Source organism: Opisthocomus hoazin, chromosome Z (genome assembly GCF_030867145.1).
Source record: "Opisthocomus hoazin isolate bOpiHoa1 chromosome Z, bOpiHoa1.hap1, whole genome shotgun sequence".
Lineage (NCBI taxonomy): Eukaryota > Metazoa > Chordata > Aves > Opisthocomiformes > Opisthocomidae > Opisthocomus > Opisthocomus hoazin.
In genome coordinates this window covers 74,744,812-74,765,859 of record NC_134454.1, presented here as the reverse complement: position 1 = coordinate 74,765,859, position 21,048 = coordinate 74,744,812, and the positions used below count along the sequence as shown (strand labels likewise).

Sequence of the window (21,048 nt, the reverse complement as noted above, 5' to 3'; positions counted from 1 at the left end):
TATACTGAAGAGATGAGATGGTACCAAATTTAGACAAAATGAGACAGGCCTGCAGGAGGGATGCCGATCACAAGAGTACGGTGTCGGGAGAAGGGGCAAGGCAAGGTAACTCCTACAAATTTTTAGAGACTTTGGAGGGACATTCCTATAATCTGATGTTACAGGAGGATGAGGAAAAACAACATTAGACAGGGCTAAGGGAAGGAAGAGGAAAATAAGATTTTAAAAAGAATAAGGCTAATTGTCAAATACTCATATCATATCGTATAGACAATGAATGTGAATTGCTTGTGGCCACCAGAAACACCAGCTAGAACAATATTAACCTAGTGCAGGGTCAAATTCAGACTTTGGTGGAAGCTAGAGAAAAAGAATACTAGGATACAGAGCACATAAAAAGGAAAGAGAAATTAAAAGCAAAGCAGAAGCTGATTACGGGAATAGACTTTAAGCTAGGAGATGACACAGGGCTGGACTGTAGAAGAAAAGATTCAAAGAACAGACAAAGGAGAAAACTAAAAAGAATAAAGGAGAATGAACTTAACATGGCTTTTTGGTGTTTAACAGCTTCAGAGTCCTGCAACCCAGCTAGGGTAAAATATTGCCTCTGATGGGTGAGAGGAGGGAGATGTATGGCACTTTACAGAAGCACCTAGAGAAGAACAGTGTGCAGAACAAGAAAAAGGAAATTGTTTGCTTAAGTGTGCACAGAAAATCCTTGTCCATAGTGCCATACAGCACACTTAACATTACTGGTAATCTTTACAAGATTGGTAGGTCTTTAAACACATGAAGTACAACAGTAAATGTTCTTTTGAAGTCTTAGCAACTCCACAATATTTTCTTATTATTGCAGGCAATTCTGACACTATTGATGAATCATCATCATTACTGCAGCTCAAAAGCATGGCTATTCTATGGTAAATAAAGTGTCATACAGTACTTCCAATTATGGAGAGAGAATGTTGAAACCAATTGCTTTACTATCTACTAAAACTTCCAATACAACACTTTCATTTAACAGGCTGATTTAGGTATGGCCACACTAATTACCACAGGTAAAGAGGTGCATGACAATTCTTCAGTGGCACCTGACCATATACACGTGCTTGTCCCACAACAAATAAGAGATAAACACAAACTTGCTGTAACTTGCCCTTTGACCAGGTAAACTATACTGAATCTACCATGGGGTAGAACAGCACGCATGTAACTAATACACGTAATTTCCAACCATAAGCATTCATCAGAGTTACTATTCTGGCACATATCGGATCTCTCAGTATCAGTTCTTTGACACCTGGACACCAGCAGTGCATGTAGTGAAAGTAAGTAGGATTTATATAGCAGAATCTTATCCTACACAGCAAATACAAAGTTCTATTACAAGTAAATAAGTTGAATACCCCACAAAATTAAATAGCTACACAAATACATCAATTTCACTTAAGAACTTCCATAAAAGAAGAGACAGGAAATACCATTTAATTACATGCCAAAAGCAATTACCACCTATCATCAACAATCTACCATCATGCTAAACTACGACATCAATGCTCTATGTCCATATCGGTGCCAGTGACATGTGGTGTCCCTCAGGGGTCTGTACTGGGACCAGTGCTGTTTAACATTTTCATCAATGACACAGACAGTGGGATCGAGTGCACCCTCAGCAAGTTTGCAGATGACACCAAGAGGAGTGGTGCAGTTGACACATCTCAGGGACATAACACCATCCAGAGGGACCTGGAAAAGTTCAAGAAGTGGGCCTACGCGAACCTCATGAGGTTCAACAATGCCAAGTGCAGTGTCCTGCACTTGGGTGGGGGCAATCCCCGATATCAATACAGGCTGGGGAATGAAGGGATTGAGATCAGCCCTGCCAAGAAGGACTTGGGGGTACTCCTGGAGGAAAAGCTGGACATGAGCCAACAATCATAGAATCATAGGTTGGACAAGACCTCTAAGATCATCAAGTCCACTCATCAACCCAATACCACCATGCCTAATAACATATCCCTAGGTGCCACATCTACACATTATTTGAACACCTCCAGGGACGGTGACGCAACCACCTCCCTGGGCAGCCTGTTCCAATGTCTGACCCCTCTTCCAGTAAAGAAGTTTTTCCTAATATCTAAACCTCCCCCGATGCAACTTGAGGCCACTGCCTCTCATCCTGTTGCTAGTTACCTGGGAGAAGAAACCAACACCTGCCTCATTACAACCTCCTTTCAGGCAGCTGTAGGCAGCAATAAGGTCCCCCCTCAGTCTCCTCTTCTGTGCACTCACAGCCCAGAAGGCCAACCGTATCCTGGACTGCATCAAAAGAAGCATGGGCAGCACGTCGAGGGAGGGGATTCTGCCCCTCTGCTCCGCTCTGGTGAGAGCCCGCCTGGAGTCCTGTGTCCAGTTCTGGAGCCCTCAGCACAGGACAGACATGGACCTGTTGGAGCGGGGCCAGAGGAGGCCACAGAAATGATCTGAGGGCTGGAGCACCTCTGCTGTGAAGAAAGGCTGAGAGAGTTGGGGTTGTTCAGCCTGCAGAAGAGAAGGCTCCAGAGAGACCTTACAGCAGCCTTCCAGTACTTAAAGTGGGACTATAGGAAAGATGGGGAGAGGCTTTTTAGCAAGGCCTGTTGTGATAGGACAAGGGGTAATGGCTTTAAACTAGAAGAGGGCAGACTTAGACTAGATGTAAGGAAAAAAAATTTTACATTGAGGGTGGTGAAACACTGGTACAGGTTGCGCAGAGAGGAGGCCAATGCCCCATCCCTGGAAACATTCAAGGCCAGGTTGGACAGGGCTCTGATCAACCTGGTCTGGTGGAAGGTGTCCCTGCTCACTACAGGGGGGGTGGGCTAGATGACCTCTAAAGATCCCTTCCAACCCAAAGCATTCTATGATTCTATGATCAAGTTTTAACATAAGTTCCACTTGCCATTTTCCTAATTTTTATTTCAGCTAGTGATTACAAGACAGAACATAGAGAGCTGTATAAAAACACACCGCGAATAACCTTAATTCACCAGACGATGCACAATACTTGAGAGCTTCTTTACAGACAGGCAAACCTGTATTTCTCCAGTATCTATAGTTGCAAGTTCTATAACGTACCTGTTTGCCTTAAACACATAGTAGAACAATAATGCTCACAAGAGAGTTTCCAGAGAGGAAATAATGGTTACATTCACATATACTGTAAGTCATATTAGAGTCAACAGAAATTGTCAAGACCTTCCACATCACTGTAGAAATATTCTCACACAAAAGAACATTTAGTAAGTTCTACAACTACTGTGTCCATTTAAGAGAATTTAAAAGAACAAATATGAATTACATACACTTAACTAAAAGAAAATTTTCCGTTTTCCAACGCTTTCATGTTGAGCATTACTGTCAGAAAACTGGTAAAAAACAAAAAACACCTAAGGAACCCTCTGCAGTGTCTAGAAGCTGCTTTGCAACCATCTATAAACACATAAAGTACTTTGTTAAAGCTCAGTCTTGTAATTTAACAGCATTAAAATCAGATATTGACTGTCATTTTACAGGCGAGCGCTCTTTAGGAAGCCAAAATAAACAAATAGGAGCAGAACTGAGGTTTACACACGGAAATTCAAATCAAGAATAGGAAATCAAGTTTTATTACTCCTGAACATGCCATTTCACTATTTGAGCAATAAGAAAAGACTGTGATAACCTTGCAGTCTTCAAAAGAGAAGTAATTGTATAGTTTCAGAAAAATCAATTCACTATTCTAGTAACCTAAACAAAAGCTGCAAATGAATATAAATCAAATGAGATATTTCAATAGTTATAATATTATAGGTATCCATAGAGAAGTAATGTATGTTTATTGCTGAAATGAAGTTTCAAATGCAAAGCTTTAGTTCCTCAAAATAGCTTTAACAGTAGTTCCTCTGAAAGCAGCAGGAAGAAAAAAGTAGAAGAAATATTGTTACACTGTATTTGAAGCAATTTCAAGGTCGTATTCTGGTCTTGAGAACTATTTGTTCAGAGAGCCTTTAGAAATATAGGAGTAGAGCTAGAATGATGGGTACCATCTGTTTTCTTCTTAGTTCAGTCAGCATTTAATTCTTTTAACCTTTTAATAATTTGTGCACAGCTCTCTCTCTCTTACCGCACGTTATGATCCTACTGGTTCTCAAAAATCAGACACAGAAACTAGGGCAAGAAGTCAAAAGCTGTCAAACGCACCAAAAAAAAGCTTCTGAGATTTAGATACCAGTATTTCTCTATCTTTTTGAAGATGACTTATTGTCAAAATACGATGCTAAAGGGTAGGGTATTAACAAGGCAAAACATGACACATGAAAAGCCATGGTCTGCTCACATTCTGTTCTCAGCGGTTCCACTTCGTCTAGTTGACGTGCTCTTGTTATCTGCACTAAATAATGTAATTCCCCTTTATTTTCTTTCTGTCTATTACTTCTGGCCTCTTTACAATGTTTGCCAACGTCAACATCACAGAGTAATAATGACACAATTTATATAGAAAAACAGAGAGAAAGAGATAAAGACAGAGGACACATGCAATTCACTATGGCATTTTGAGACTTCAAGGGCCATTTTTAATTTCTTTTTCATTACTAATAAGTTAAGTAGGCAGGTACCCTATAAACCTCTCCACACAGCTGAAGCAATTAGAAAGTATCGACATAAAACAACTATAAAGTACCAATGCAAATACTAGTCAGCAAAAATGATCACATCTCCTCAAATAAATGAAATACAGAGGTGTAATAAACATCATGATCTACCTACAAGTACATAAGATACACCTATGCAGATTGTATAGAGACTAGATGTGACCATCCAGAACTAAAGGAATGTATCAGACACTTCTGAATCCCAAGATGACTAACACGGAAATCATATACATAGAAGTGGGAAGGAGAGTGGAACTCTCACTACCAGCACTGCAGAGACAAGCAGTGGTGAGCCTCAGTGTCACCAGGCAAAAATGTTCGGCAAAGGGATACATGAGGCAAGTTTGTGCTCCAATTTCCATGACAGAGCTGGTTAGTCACTTAAAAACTGTCATGTTTCTACTGATAAGCAACCTGACAAGAACCAGTAGATTCAGATTGATGATTTTTTTGGCAGTATAATTTCATATACTCATAATAGTGCCTATGAAAACAGAGTAACAGCAAGAACTGTTTGAACTGCCTTATTCAATTTTTCCACAGCACAGCATGAGATGCAAAATCAAACATTAAAGATTAAACAGAAGATTAATATTTCAGATGTTTTTATCCCCATTAGTTACTGGATAAGAATAATTTAGCCATTTACTCCACAGCATCCTATGCTTCTGAATCCTAACTTCTAAAATTGACTCTACTTCCTCCTCCTCTTATTATTCAGATCCCATGGTCTACCTAGCATGGAACATCTACAAAGAATATTTTGAGTTCTGGAACAACTCCCTTTCCATTAAACTACCCATAGATTTACAACATACTTTCAGAAAAGTAAACAGAACAACAGATACTAGTATGTTGCAATAATGCACACAGCTGTAATGCATCTGTGAACTGGAAGATACCTTCCTCTGAAAAAAAAAAAAGGAAGCAATCAAAGCTTGATAGCTTCAGTGTTGTGTCTGGGAAAAGGATGTGTGTGTCTCAGTTAATTATAAAAATATGCCCTTTAACGTATATTCCTTACTACATTCTCTCTTTCAACATTAGGTTGATTCCACTGATCAGATAATCATAATTAAGTCTGACTTGCACAAGCCTTATCTCTCTACAAATCCTTTTCCTGGATTTAACAAAAGCTACCATCCACAAACTCTAAAAGCCATCAACGAACTTTCTTTAGACTGAGAAATATACTCCCCTTGGTAGTTTTTTCCCTGTTTTGCTCAATATTTTAAATTTCTCAATCTCAGTTTATTATCACAATATGATGATCAAAAAACTTGTGCACCTCACAATCAGTTAAAATACACTCAGAAACTATAAATTACCCAGAAGAAAAAGCCAGGTTAAAGATTTCTCCCATATTTACACAATGCTCCATGTCATAGTTGTTTATACGAGTAATTTACACAAAACTTGCTTAGGTTTAATAACAGCAATTTATACTGTAAATTAATTACGACATTTCAATATTTATGGTTCTAATTTTAGTATTCATTTCTTTCAGTCTGTACGTCAACAACACTTCTAATATTTTTTCCAGTATTGCTTGGAATTCCTTTCTCACTATGAATCCCACAAACGAAATCAGCGAGTAAAAAAATTAATTTCCGAAACCTCGTTCATTCAATTCTACCCACAGTACAGAAGTATTGGAATTCTGCCACATTTTTGAAAGGCAAATACAAATATCTTTATATAAAAAGTTGCAGAGTCATTCTAAGTGAGTCCTCAAAAGTTGTTCTGCACTCTTCTCGCTTCAGTCTACTTTCTTGCCTCTGGTTTGCACCAGTATAAAAGCTTTTGCTTCTTATACCAAGTCAACAGTCTAATCCAGGTTATGACCTGTCCAAACACCAGTTTGTTTTAAAACACCAGGCAACTCCCCAGTGTAATTCTCCATCCGGCTACACAAACACAAAGAAGAGAGCTTTACTTAGGCAGCAATGACACCACCTTTCTGTGGAGAGCTGTACAAGCAGATTTTTCAATTCGTTAGTGAGAGAAAGATGGCCTAGCAATGGCTGACTAAAAGAAAATTTATTTTCTATATTGGAAAACTTTTATTTCTATCTTATCATGTGATCATACCCCCCAGAACACTTTATACAAATCTTTTTGTTATTAACCCCTTATTTAAGTACTTTTTGAAGTCTCAATAAATATCAACCAAATTCATATCAGAAATGCTCTTCAAAGAGTCAAAGTTGAACTAATTCACTGAACTAAAATTCTGTTTTAGAACGTGCAATACTTTAATTAGTATGTCCAGGAAAACAAGTTATGTGCAATACCAGGGAAAGTTAACCTCCTGGCAAACAGAAGAGTTTCACTGACAGACTAGGTTAAAGACAATTTAAAAAATCTATGTCAACATCCAAATCCACTAAGGGTGAATTTATCATCATCACAAGAGCCAATTGCCAGGAAAGGGGCATCTTGTATTAAATCTTTCAGACAAATAGAACTTTCTCCAGAGAAGCCTAGAATGCAGAACTCCTTTCAGTATGATTATGCTATTTAACAGATTTTACAGGTGCCTTCCATTTTTAGCAGTAAAACAGGATTGTGGAGCCAGCTGAATACAAGCCATTATTCATCTCCAACATCTCTTATCCACAGAACTTAGTTTAAAAAAAAATCTACAACAATGAACTGTATTTTGTCTTAACTGTAGTTTCTTAATTTTTGCAGAAGACAAAAAGCTTAAGCCACAATCTACTACGTTAGATTTCTATTACCAGCCGACAGGTCAAAGACAAAACAAACGATGTTTTTTAAGATTTGCCATTTAGTTTGCAAATTAAAGGCATTAAAGACTGGCGTAAACAAACGTCCAACACACCCTGAGAATGCCAGCCTGTAAAAATTATTAGTTTTAATTGGCTTCAACAGAGCAAATTTCAGTTCTTCATGAAAACAGTATTTCTATGATTGTTTTTCAGAAAGCAAGGAAGAGGGGAGGGATGCATTACATCTGTCACTGTAAGGTATTAATGTACCAGGCACCATCCAGAGGTAAAAAGGTATAGTGCTTTGTCTAAAACCTTTGGCTTGCAGTATTTAAACACTGTATTAGAAATCTGAGCACGATATTATAAATACCATGATTCTCCTCTTGAGATTGGGATGAATGCACTGGTCACCAAAATTACTGTAGTAAGAAAAATGTACAATGTCTACCACCTATTTCATATGTCACACAGTCTACCAAAAGTACTTGGCAATATACATCAACAATTCCCATTGTGTTGTGACTCTGTGCACCTATCCCCAGCGTATTGCTAAAATCGGAGAAAATAACTGCTCTACATTAAACACCTTACCACAGTCCCTTACAAGCTAAGTAAGCATAATCTGAGAAGAATTAGACTCAGTCCAAAGAAGATTAACATTTTAAGTTTCGAAACTGAAATGTCTAGTCTGCAAGAGAAAATATGTTCACAGGCATCCATTTCAACTCATAAGTGCAAACCAGTAACAGTAACAAAGGCAACAACTAGACAACAATACCACATAAATGAAGAATTTGGCTCCACTTCCATTGCTGTGTGGCCACTTGTTCCAATACCTGTTTTCCTGCCTATTTTTGCAAAAGCATTTGTGAACCAGATCAGAATCAGCAACCACAAAGAGCCTATTTTCCAGCCAGACGCCTTCTCCAGTCCAGTGACAAACTGGTACTCTGAGCTGGCTCCTCTCAGGGTAAAATAAAAAAATGGGACCATTGCAAAGGGGTGGAAATGAGTGGGCAGGAAAGTTGGGTCACATTGACCCTGACTGAAGTCAGCTTAACCAGTGATGGAACTGCAACCTTTGACTAGATATTTGACTTATAAACAACCAAAGTTAGGTAGCATGTATACCAGCCCTTGCTTTCAGTTAACTCAGTCCTGATGCAATGTAACAATTGTCTACAAAATTATTAAATATTTAACTCCCATGCAAATAAGTGAACAGGACAAAAACACAGAATAAATTGAATTTTTATTAATTTGATGACCACATTAGTGTGCAAGACCCTACAAGTAATTTTTCTTGTCATAGTACATTATATTGTGACGTCAACTCTTCAACAATTAGTAGTCCTGTAACACCAAATATTTCCACAAAGAACAAAAGAGAAGGTACTGCTCTTGATTTTCCCCACCCGCTATTTGAACTAACCCTTCGAAAGACCTGACTGAACAAGATGTTGTTCCTACAGTTTTTATCCCAAGCCTTTACTGCCAAGGATCCTTTCCAGTCTAAGGATACTTTCACGATATGCCGTAAGATGTGGAGGACACCATTTAGGGAACTAGAAAACAAGATGACATACATATAGAAACCAAGATCTTCGTAACAAAACACACTGTCGTATCCTACTTATTTAGAAAGCTCCTGCGACAAATGCTGATGGGCAATTATAATCCCTTAAATTCAGCACATTTTAATTTTAAAAGATATGGACAACAGGTACACATCATGTTCAATGAGGATCAGCAATACTGAATTAGTTTCAAAATTAAATTCCATGAACCATAAAGACAGTTAAAACAAAGGGGGTGGAGGGGAATATTATCTTTGCCAGCAACAACAGCTAGGCTTTGTTTAAGAGCAACTGGACAAAGGTATTAAATTCAGAACCCACTTCATATTTTTCTGTCTGTCAAGCAACAGATGTGGAAAAGGCATCAGGTTGTATTGCTCTATAAAAACTGTTTAAATTAATAATGCAAATTACTAGATTTTGCTAAGTTGTATTACACTATGTATACAAATAATAGAATTCTTTACATTTAAATGGTGCATTATTAGAATGCCTAACAAGTTATGGGCAAAATCTCTCAGCTCAACTCAGAAACTCTTTAACTTGCCATATAAACTTCTGCATTAAAGTTATTACATGAATTTCTACCCACCATCTACCAGTACAGACCTGCTAGCAGAAACTGGTTTCTGCATGACGGCAATAGTGCTGGTTCTGCTGCCACCATGCCCACCATTTTAAAAGATGGTCCCTGTCCCAGGCAATTTTTAACATCAACATCCAGCAAGAGAACAGGAATTAAGATGGTTTCAGAGATAAACTCTGAAAACAAACAAGCCAGCCGTGAGAGAAACTCACAGTGGAGCCCTTCATCTCAGCACAACACTCAGAGGAAATGAAAATGCACCAGGTCCACTCTGCTGTATATTCTTATTATCCCTCATACACAGCAAAAGGACTGCCGTGGTTGAACCCGGCAGGCAGCCGTTTGCTCACTCCCAGCCCCCACCCCGGGATGGGGGAGAGCATCGGGGGTAAAAAAAGTAAAATCTGTGGGCTGAAATAAAGACAGTTTAATAAGGCAGAAAAGGGAGAATAATAACGATTAAAAAATATACAAAACAAGCAGCGCACAATGTAATTGCTCACCACCCACTGACCGATGCCCATCCCATCCCCGAGCAGCGATCGCTGCACCCTGGCCACCTCCCCAACCCAGCTTTACTGCTGAGCGTGACGCCGCGTGGTGTGGGACACCCCTTTGGTGGGTCGGAGTCGGCTGTCCCCCCTCCCAGCCCCTCGGGCACCCCCAGCCCACTCACCGGTGGGGCGGTGGGAGGGGCAGGACGGGCCTGGGCTCTGTGTAAGCACTGCCCAGCAGTGACCAAAACATCTCTGTGTTACCAACATCATTCTCACACTAAATCCAAACCTCAGCACTATACCAGCTGCTAGGAAGAAAATTAGCTCTGCCTCAGCCGAAACCAGGACAAGGTTAAAAGTATTGTTCAAGAAAAATATCTCAAAGGCTGCAATGGCATACACACAACAGATTCAAAGAAAATTACAGACTGTCAAAACAAAGTAAAAAGGTAAACAGAGTAATTACATCTACTTGTGTACAATTTACAAGGCTAGAAATATGCCAGCATGTGTGCTTTCACATATTTTTTTAACTAATTTCTAAAGCACAGCTATGATAATGAGCAATAAAAATTAAACATAAAATATTTTCACAGTAAGTAACAAAAACTAAAAGAATAAAATAAGACATTTTATATTATCTATTCACAGTCTATTATGTTATGTGGTTCCTTATAGGTCCTTAACTAGTACTACAGAGTTATATTGGGATTAGGTGCAAGTATTCTATTTGGTCACAAACAAAAGCTGTCTGGAAAAAGCGCTAGGAACTAAACACAAGCAGCTAGCAACGTAAAAAGTCAGAAACTATAGATTTCTTCCCTATCAACTACTGAGAAGAAAATCCAGATTTTTTTTTTTTAATGAAATGTGAAAGACAGAGGCAAGTACTCATAATTTTCCAGTAACTTCACATGCATTAAAAGGACAGAAGAGAGTAATTGTCAGACATTACTCCTCTATATAGAGATATTAATACATACAAAAAAGTTAATATATAATGATGAAACTTCTGCTTAGGAACCAATTTTTTTTCATGCTTCCTCTGTTCCATTAACATACTCTACATATTTAAATATAAGGGTTTTTTTTAAGAAAACACACATTTTCAAAGAGTTCATTTAAAAAACCACTACATAGCACACACCCATTGAATACAACAGCTTTTCACTTTCAAAGTTCTGCAAATTGTATTTTGTGCATAAAAGAAACAGACCCTTTAAACTTCAACCCAAAGTCAGTTAACCCACAAATCCTCCTTCACCTCCAAACAGGTATCAGCAGTTAGGCCTGATCTACCCCACCCCAGCGCAGGTACCTAACCTCGGGCATTCACAGGGAGACCTCCATCACCCCGCACCCTCACAGGCTGCCTCCGCAGCAGCACGCTCAAGGCACCGGGGAGGGTTCCTGGGCACCGGCACCTGAGCAGTGTCGCTCTTGGCTCTACAGCACGTCCTTGGCCTGGCTGTGGCCACCCAGCGCTCCTCCAGGCTGTCCACAGCCACCCAGCGCAGGAAGGCAAAAGCACCACCACACAGTTCTCGTACATGTGTAATGTCCACAGGGTTAACAGTGACCAACAGGAACCTCCAAATCGCACTTCAAGCTCTTAAGTGAGCTGAATTGTGTCGATACCTCTTTTTCCTTACATTGTGAAAAGACCTTGAGCAAATACAGATTCATATCTTGGATGACTCCACTAAGAGCCTACAATTACATAGTGCCTAAAGCTATATAAGACAATATATAGGTATCAATTAAATTATGTTTTCTACCTAAGAAAAAAATATATATATAAACACGCTTCCATAGCCTACAGTTGTTCCATGAATATTCCTTCTGTTTCTATTTATAAATACACACCTACATAACTATGCACACATTCAAATACACATGGATATTACAATGGCACAATTCAATATCCTCAATTAACAATAATTCTAACAAAAAGATACTCTCAAAATTATTCAAACTCTGTGTGCAGTTTAAATAATCTTCAATTCTTCTTGCACACATGAGAGAAAAATCTGCATTAAATTAGCAACAATTTCAAAACTGAACTCCTGCATTGCCAAATAACCACTAGTTCTTGGAAATTAACATTTGCCAGAAAGGAAAACAGCTAAATTAAAGATAAAATGCAATTTAAACAAAAGGAACTTCTTGAAACAAACATTCTGCAAAGAACTTCCTCCCCAGTGACAAAAGACAACTAGATGCATCTCCAGGAAGCAACAACACTATCAGTAAGGGAGGAAAACCAATGAAGCTAGCAATAAAAATTAACTTAAAAGACAGAAAATAACATGTTACTTCACAAGATAATTTGCAGGAGGGTGTTAAAACACTGTAAAACACTCTGCACTTCTATTGAATCTCTGTAGAAAGGTTATGAGGCCCACAACACAAACTGTATGTTCTAACTCCTGAGAGAAGCTGCAACATGTGCTTTTCCCAAAAAATGGAGGTAAGAAGTCCATACTTTTCAGAGTCTTTTCCATTCCAGTTCACGTGCTCTGCACTCAAGAGCTAGTTTACACACTCTTAGTTTCGTTTTAGTGAGCGTATCATATGTTAGGCACTCTCAAGGAAGCTAACAGCAAGAAAGTTATATATATACACACAGTATATATAATGCTAAGCACTAAAAAACATTAAAAAGTGATCAGGTATTTTGACTAGAAATCATGACCATTTTAATCAAGCCTCTATTTGTACTACACAGTACAGTTACTTAGAGTGATAAGCCTACCTATTTTCTCTGTGTTTTTGAATGACTGACCTCAGAAAATACTCAACCTAACCAAAGCTAATGATCACCAAGCTTAAAAATTTTCACTTTGTTAGGAGAACGCTGGTATTGGTTATTCACTCTGAAAACAGGTAAGCACTATGTCGAATAGCTAATTACTCCTGGCATGCAAACTACATCCAAGACTGATACAGAACAGTTATTTTCAGCCTACAAGGAACAGCAGGAGTGAGTACTTACTACACTCATTCTCTTAGTTTCATCATCAGCATTTTCCAGTGATTTCCCCTACACTTGATTTTAAAAAGTCCAACTGCTTAAGGCTTTCATTTCACTCTTATGGAAGAGTCAACATACCTGATGCAATGTATCAGCAGTCTAACAGAACTTCAAACTTTATTCTAGGAGCCAGAAATAAAAGCTAAATTTGTAGACTCCCAGACTACCTACCGAATCAATCCTTTTAACTTTCTACTTTGAAACACATCTGTGCGTTAGAAGTGGTCAGTTAGCAGACAGATATAGGAAGAAGGCAGAGCAAAGACTGCCCATTTTTTTGCATCTCTGTTTTCTCTGTTTCCACCCACAGCATTCCACCAATGATAGAAGGACTAGTGAAACAAAATGAAAAATAAATTCAAGACACAAAGAAGTTTCCAAGCCACCAAGAAAGGTTCCACACCAAGAACTTGTACAGCCAAATTCAAGCCTGAGCAACTACCTTCTGTATTCTAAACGCATCTGTAGTTTTAATGGGATATAACTACAGAATGGCCAAGACTGGAACGGAGCTCTGGACATCATCTAGTCGAAACACTGTGCTCAAAGCAGGGTCAGCTAAAGCAGGCTGCTCAGGTCACTGTCCATCTGCGTTCTGAGTATCAATAAGGACGGGAAGTCCACACTACCCTCTGGTCAATCTGTCATCTATAAGGTTGGCCAAGCATGATTTCCCCTTTGCTAATCGATGTCAGCTACTCCCTACAACCTTACTGTACTTTCTGTGTTTCAAAATAGTTTCCAGAATTATTCACTCCATCACCTTCCCAGAGACAGATTTGAGGCTGATGGGCCTGTGAGTCCCCGAATCCTCCATCTTACCCTTCACGAAGAAAAGAAGTGATGTTTGCTTTCCAGCAGCCCCCAGTTGCCGTGACCTTTCAAATACAGTGGAAGAGTCTTCGTGATGACATCAACCAGCTCACTCAGCACTCATTGATGCACCCCATCAGGTCTCACAAATTCTTGTATGTTAGGTTCGGCTAAACATTTCATAGTCTAATGCTCTGCCACCAAGGGTAAGTCTTCCTTGCTCCAAACTTTCCCACTGGTCTCATGGGCCTCAGGCTCCTAAAAGCAAGCTTTATCAGTAAAGGCCGAGGGGAAGAAGACACTGAGTACCTCAGCCTGTTCTGTATCCTTTGTCACTAGATTCTCTACCCCATTCAGCAGAAGACGCACATTTTTCCCAGTCTTCCTTTTGCTGCTGATACACCTGCAGAAGCTCTTCTTGCCGCCCTTCACATCCCTCACCAGATTCAACTCCAGGTGGAATTTGGCTTTCCCAGTCCCACCCATGCACACTGAGACAGGGTCTCTGTGGTCTTCCTGGGTCACATGACCCTATTCCCACCTCTTGTACTTTTCCATTTTCTGTTTGGATTTTGTCAGGAGCACCCTGTACATCCACACAGGACTGCTATAATCTTTTCTTGATTTCGTCTTCATTAGGATGAGCTGCAATTGAACTTAGAGAAGACATCTTGAAAAAAATGCCACCAGCTCTCCTCTTTTCTCTAACATATCCCACTTCTCCTACGCTACTCCACAACGTAACTCCGCCTGTTAAACTGCTGAAATGCTTCTGCCAAAGACAGCTGTTAGATCTTCTGGGAAACCTCTTCATCAACACTGTATTACGTAAGTAACATCAGTTTTGTTGACTGAAAATTGAAAGACAATTTCAACACAATGATCTTTGCCCTCTGCCATGCCACTTGCATCAAGACGAATTATCAAGATAATCTGAAAGCAGCATTATTACTTCAGCACTTTCCTAACTCATTAGTAATCTGGTGCTTATGATAATCTAAACCTGAAAGACATGGGTAAATTGAACAAATACATATGTTACAAGAACACGACAGAAAGGCTTTTCAACTTTATTTAAACAGGTTTTACTATTCTGCTCCACCTGCTAGATATATTAGTTTTTTATAACACATAACCTACCACTACACTAAACACAGTTTTTATTTAAAGTAATGTGCCTGTCATCATCTGACCCTGACACATTACGGTGTCTGGTCAGAAAGACAAGCTGATTTGCAGCTTATATAGCTCAGGAATCATAAAATACCTGTGTTGAAGTGATGCTGGCAGCTTAGCATGAGGCAAAAAGTCTCAACTGCTGAAATGTAGAGTAAGTGGCACTTCAAAAAGGTTCATTTTTTTTTTAAATAGATTAGAAAATTAAGTGATTATCAAATCCTCTAGAAAAGTTTTGTGAAAATTGACCTATTATCTGGTCTGTTCATAGCACTTTGACATGCCCTTATTTAATTTGCTGCTGCAAAAGCTAAAGAAAAGAAAAAGAGTAAAACCTTATTAATCGGTCTAATTTACATACCAAGTGACAAAGTGACATTAATTACTTATTTTAACACAGATGAATCTCTGTAAGCTCAGCCAAAATGTAAGAGTGTTCCAGCTGAAAACATGATCTTCCCAAACCAGGACCTGCTTTAGAAATGGAGATTTTTTTTTAGTGCAGTATGGAACAGTAAATAAATTTTATCAGAAGCGAGAGCAGTATTACCTTTTATTTAGCAAAATTGAAAAATTAAATGCAAACCAATAAGAATTTAAACCCAGTAGTGTCTATCTGCAGAAGAAAACTAAGCATTTAGATGAGCATTTTTTTGCACATCTTCAGGGTACATTGAGAAGAACTCTGTCTCCACCTACTGGACCAGTTACAAAAATGTTTGTAGTTTGAAAACGGCACAGCAGGATTGCAAAACCATCTGTATGAATATGTAACTCAATTACCTTGAAGATACTAGTCTGACAGAAGTTTTTCTTCTCCTTGCTGTTAGCTATCCACATGCCATACGTTTGAGAACATTATACTTCATTGTTTAATCTCACCTAAACCTGTTCTTGTGTTCACAGCCAAAGACTACCTATCTACCAGTCAAAATACACTGTAACTGTAAACTGCTGTTTTCAAAATACTACAGCTGAGCACTTGAACTCTTATCCTTTTGGACTGTGCTGGATTTAAAACAGTATAGCACTATCAACATAAAAAATCAAACTTACATTATGGTGGTTGTTTTGGTTCCAGGTTTTTGTTTGTTTTCTTTTTTTTTTAATTCTAGTGTATGCGGGCACATCCATACTGGTGTTTCAAGTTGGATAAAATCACTGAATCATACAATGGTTTGGGTGGGAAGGGACCTTAAAGATCAACTCGTTCCAACCCCCCTGCCATGGGCAGGGACGTCTTCCACCAGACCAGGTTGCTCAAAGACCCATCCAACCTGGCCTTGAACACTGACAGGGAGGGGGCAGCCACAGTTTCTCTGGGCAGCCTGTGCCAGCATCTCACACAGCCCAATTACCATATAAGCAAAACCAATTTCTCATCTGGAATAGTCTCCATTCTTTCCCCCAGCAGACAATGTTCTGTTTCCCAAAAGACTGTGTGTACGTTCATACACATTTGTTTAATTGTTCCTTCCCACACATCAAATGAGCACACAAATGTACCACTTACTCCACGTATCTGCCTTTTCTGTTTGTTCTGACAGCGAGACCACTCCTTCACAAGACATCTTCATAACTGCCTTTCGATCAAGTTTCTAGTCAGAATTTCCTAAGCCATGTCTTCCACAACAAGAGACCCACTGGGAAAATCAACCAAAATCAACAACTGTTTCTGGTAGACTCTCCATCCTTTTTCCCAACCCACAAAAAGATTAAAACATGGATCTTCAGCACCATTTTTCTTCTATACGTATCTCAGTCTCGGGTTAACAGGTTCATGCACATACATTACAGTACGTAGAAATACTCCTCAAGCAGCTCCCACAAAAGCTGAAAACCCATAGAGAGCTACCACCCCTGAAACAATCCACCCATGCCATTCCTGAGTTTGTCACTGGGCAAAGAAAGCAGGCTGTACAAATTCTGACCCCCAAGAATCCCATTGCTCTTTTCCCCAAGCAGCAATGAGAGTCACTTTACAAGCACAATTCAATCAGATCTCACTTGCCCACAGAGACTTACTGCATATACAGAGACTAACAAAGCCATGCTAGGAGCACAACACCATCACTGCCTTCCCTTACCAGAAAAATAAGCTAATGGACTAACCAAGCATAAAGGTGGTAACCGCTATTCTAGCTAAATAATAGTGGAACTGTTTATAAAATTCATCTTTCATCATATTGATTTTGCCATGCACAATACCTCGGAGTCTTTTCCCCATAAGAAGTTCGCTCCTTTATTTAGCCTCTTGCTTCTTCCCAAGCCTGTTTTCTTTCAGGATCTCCTTTCTCACCACAAGTAACACCAACTAAGATACCACCTCAGTTACCCTCTAGTGCTCAGTCTTTGCTTTTCTTACAAATTTCTTCAGTGGAAGAGATCTCTAAATCCTTTTACCTAAATGCCACACCCTTTCTCTAACCGTTATTATGCTTTGACACTTCAGAAAACAATCTACATTAAGTATTTAACCATTCACATGAGTCTGCTTATGTTGTACAAATGCATACTCAAGAAATAGACCACGTGAGTCTGAAACAATTACAGCAACCACTTTCCACCAGAGAGAAATAAACAATCTTTTCAGTCTGCTCCCTCAAGTTCCAAATAGTATATCAACTGTTCCACCCGTTTAAGTAATAAAAGCCTCCCACTGTGAGTTCAGACTCTCAGCTATGTTAAATATTTTTTTGAAGAGAAAGATTTGCCTGAAAGTTATGTACCCTGACAGCACCATACTGCCATAACTGCCCAAAACTGTACAGAGCATGCTAGAGTAATTGCTGGAAACTACAATTTCAAGTTAGAACTTCTGTTAAGCCTCAAATATAAGCGTAAGACAAAAGAGTGTGACAAACCTCCCAAAAGCTGTATTTTAATATCTTGTTACTTATTTCTCATACCTGTTACAAGCCATTCAGTGTTTCTCAATAGCTCATATAAGCACTTCTGATGAGATACTTCTCACTTAGTTCACAAAAACCCTTATGTTGTTACTAACGGAGGGGTTAAGCTTTTGTATTGTCTTCTAACCGACAAAGGAAAACTCAGTCTCCAACATCAACCTCAGATATCAGAAGCACCAAAAATTACCTGCTGCTCAAAATATGCAGCAGTCTGTATCTCTCTGCCCTACCACATACACAACAGATTATTCGTTGCTGTTCAAAAACTTTATTACACCTTACATAATTCACAATCAAAAAAGAACACCAAAATCCACAAAGATATACAACATACCAAGCAAAATACAAGGAAGGCAAAGGCAGAATGGAAGATAAGACAGAAATAAAAATCAATCTCTGTTTAACATATGTAAGTACAGTAAATATTGGTGATTAACAAGTTGAATGAAAATATTTAGAAATACTTCTGTTTTCTCAAGCTTTAAACCACGATCTGTATATCCTGAAAACCACAGAACAGACTTACCTTTCTGTAGACCACAGACTGTAGACTGTTTAATTTGTGTATTCTGTGTTTTCAGCTACTAATGTAACCAACTTACGTAGCTACTGTATTACAGGTATTGATTAATACAGTGGCAGCATGGTTAAAATTGAATTAGCTTAATCTGGTTTAAATTTAAAGTCACCTTAAAAGGCTTCTAAATTTCATTCAGGAATCACACAACTCAGGACCACAAAAGGGTCTACAGAATTGAATCACCATCCTCCTGAACAGTGTCACCATTCGAGTGAACATTAAAAAGATGAAATTGTATTTAAATATTAGGAAATAACCCTTTTCTCAAAGACATTTTGTATTTACTTATTATTTTTTAAATCAGATCTGACCACGCACAGAGTGTGTTTATTATCATACATAAACTCACCTGCTTTAAACTTCTAAATTGTTCTCTCCTTCATATTGCCCATGAAACCCTTTTTAAGGATGAAATTTCATAACCCAAAAAGTTTAACTGCACCAGGGTGCATACTGACTTACTGTGGAATTGTTTCTACCAAGAAAATAATGTTCTCTCTGATCTGGAACAATGAATAATGCAGAGAAGATCAAGGAAGTAGAGTCAGGATACAGACTGAGATGTCAAGCATTCTGAAGATTTTAAGCGGACTGTTCTTGGAACTGTTTTTCCCCCCTAGACAAGATCTAACCAAATTATGTAGTTAGTATGTACTGTCCCTCTTCTAACTCTCCCCTACTCCAGAGGTACTTTCTGCTTGAAGCATAACAGGACAATGGAACCATCTTCGCAATATCCTTCCAAAATTGCTGAAGTGTCGGGACTCAGTGCTGCTATCAGCAGACGTTCAGAGGGGCCACCCGAACCTGCTTTCTCAAGAGCATCAGACTGATTACCAGTGCGTTGGTTGCTTTGCAGTACTTGCCTAGGCACTGTACACATGCAAATAAGCTTACACTTAATAAGGGAAAAGACACATTTACAAGAGAGAAGAAAGTTTCCGCAGTAGCTAAAGCATTACTTACAGTATGGCTTATTTCTTTATCTCTCTTATTTACCCTTTCGCCTTTCAGATCCAGTCAGTTTCTTGTCTCCCTTCTTCCATCTTTGTTTTGTTATGTGAGCTCACAACATGAGACAGAACACAGACTTCACAGCTGCCAACACCACCAAAGGAACAACTTACTGCCAGACAGTAAAGGTAGCACGAAAGGAACGATCAGTTTTTCAAATACGAAAAACGTGAATACAGCTGCTAGCAAATCATTTAGTGTTCAGAGAACAGATTAGATTATCATTTAGTGCTTATTCAGTCAACGAAAAATAATAAGATAACATTAGTACCTCCTACTTTCAGCCAAACTTGCACCTTCATCCTTCAGCTCCTTACTTTTCTTTACACAGTCTCCCACGAGAATTTCCTTTCTTCTCTTGGTGGCATGCACCCAGTTTGCATCATCATCATCGGCCGGATCCTTGTCCTCCGCAGCCTCTGCTTCAAACTGCTGAGAAGTAGCTTTCGAAACCTTCTCACCAATCTTTCTTTTCCACCCAAAAGAAGCCATCTAGAGCACTACAGAAAAAACGTATTTTCAGTAGTTAGCTAATTTAGCTTTTAAGCACATGGAAGAAAAAATACGCCTCGCTGATCTCGATTCTAAAACGGCAATATATCAGACTGCCACCGCCCCACACAAACCCTGCCCCATCGGCTTCACCGGAGGCGCTGGCCAGGCAGCTGCAACTCTTGAGCCCAGCTGGAAGATGTCCTCTAGCAGGAAAAGAAAGAAAAAGGGGGGGGAGGAAGCCACGGCTCCAGGGAGCCCTAACACGTCGAAGCCACCGCGCCAGAAGCCAGCCGAAGGCAGAACGGACAGGAGGCGGCCCGAGGCAGCGCCGCACGGCAGGCGTAGGCACAGCCGCAGGCGCGGCCCCGCCGCACAGCCCCGCTCGCAGCCAGCGAGGCGCCCCGGGACGCGGCCCGCCGCTCAGCCCGGCCGGGAGCCAGGCCCGGCGCAGCCCTCGGGGCCGCGGCGGAAGCCAAGCCGCCAGCGGCGCGGAGGGAGGGCGCGTCCTGCCGCGGCGTTCCCGCGGAGGACGCCCCGCCACCGGCCCGGGGCCCGCCTCGGGACGCCGCTACCTGCCGCCCGCCGCCGCCGCCGAGCGCCTCTCTTCCGGCCGGCACGCAGCACCAGCCTTGACCCCCGCCAGGAGGAAGCGGAAGGGCTGAGCGGTAGCAGCGGGGCGGGAAGGAAGGGCGCCGCCACGGGCGGCCGCGCGGGGCACGCCGGGAGCGGGAGTTCCCCCTCGGACAGCGGCCGCCCCGAGGGGAGCGCGGTCCCGGCTGCCGCTGCCCGCGCGGGTCTCGGTGCGGCCCGCGCCCAGGGAGAGGCGGGGCGGGGCAGGAGCGGCGCGCCGCGGGGGAAGATGGCGGAGGCTGGGGGGAGGCTTCTCCCCCGCGAGGAGCCGAGGCGGGACCCGCGCTGCCGGGCTCGTCCTCCCCTCCGTCACGCGGGGCTCTCGG

At 40.5% G+C, this 21,048-nt stretch overlaps 1 protein-coding gene across 2 annotated transcripts in view; it reads right to left on the bottom strand.

Moving 5' to 3' along the window:
• TTC33 (tetratricopeptide repeat domain 33) overlaps window positions 1-20,742 on the bottom strand; it is a 50,517-nt gene extending 29,775 nt beyond the window's left edge. Inside the window, exons 1-2 of one of the 2 annotated variants that reach the window (XM_075411872.1) lie at window positions 20,665-20,742; window positions 19,869-20,097 (exon numbers count right to left, since the gene is read on the bottom strand). In XM_075411872.1, coding sequence (XP_075267987.1) covers window positions 19,869-20,089 — 221 coding nt within the window. In that variant the 5' untranslated portion in view covers window positions 20,090-20,097; window positions 20,665-20,742. Of the gene's footprint in view, window positions 1-19,868; window positions 20,098-20,242; window positions 20,460-20,664 lie in introns of those variants that run through there. The other variant, XM_075411873.1, reaches the window with a different exon arrangement.
• Window positions 20,743-21,048: the final 306 nt, after the last annotated feature.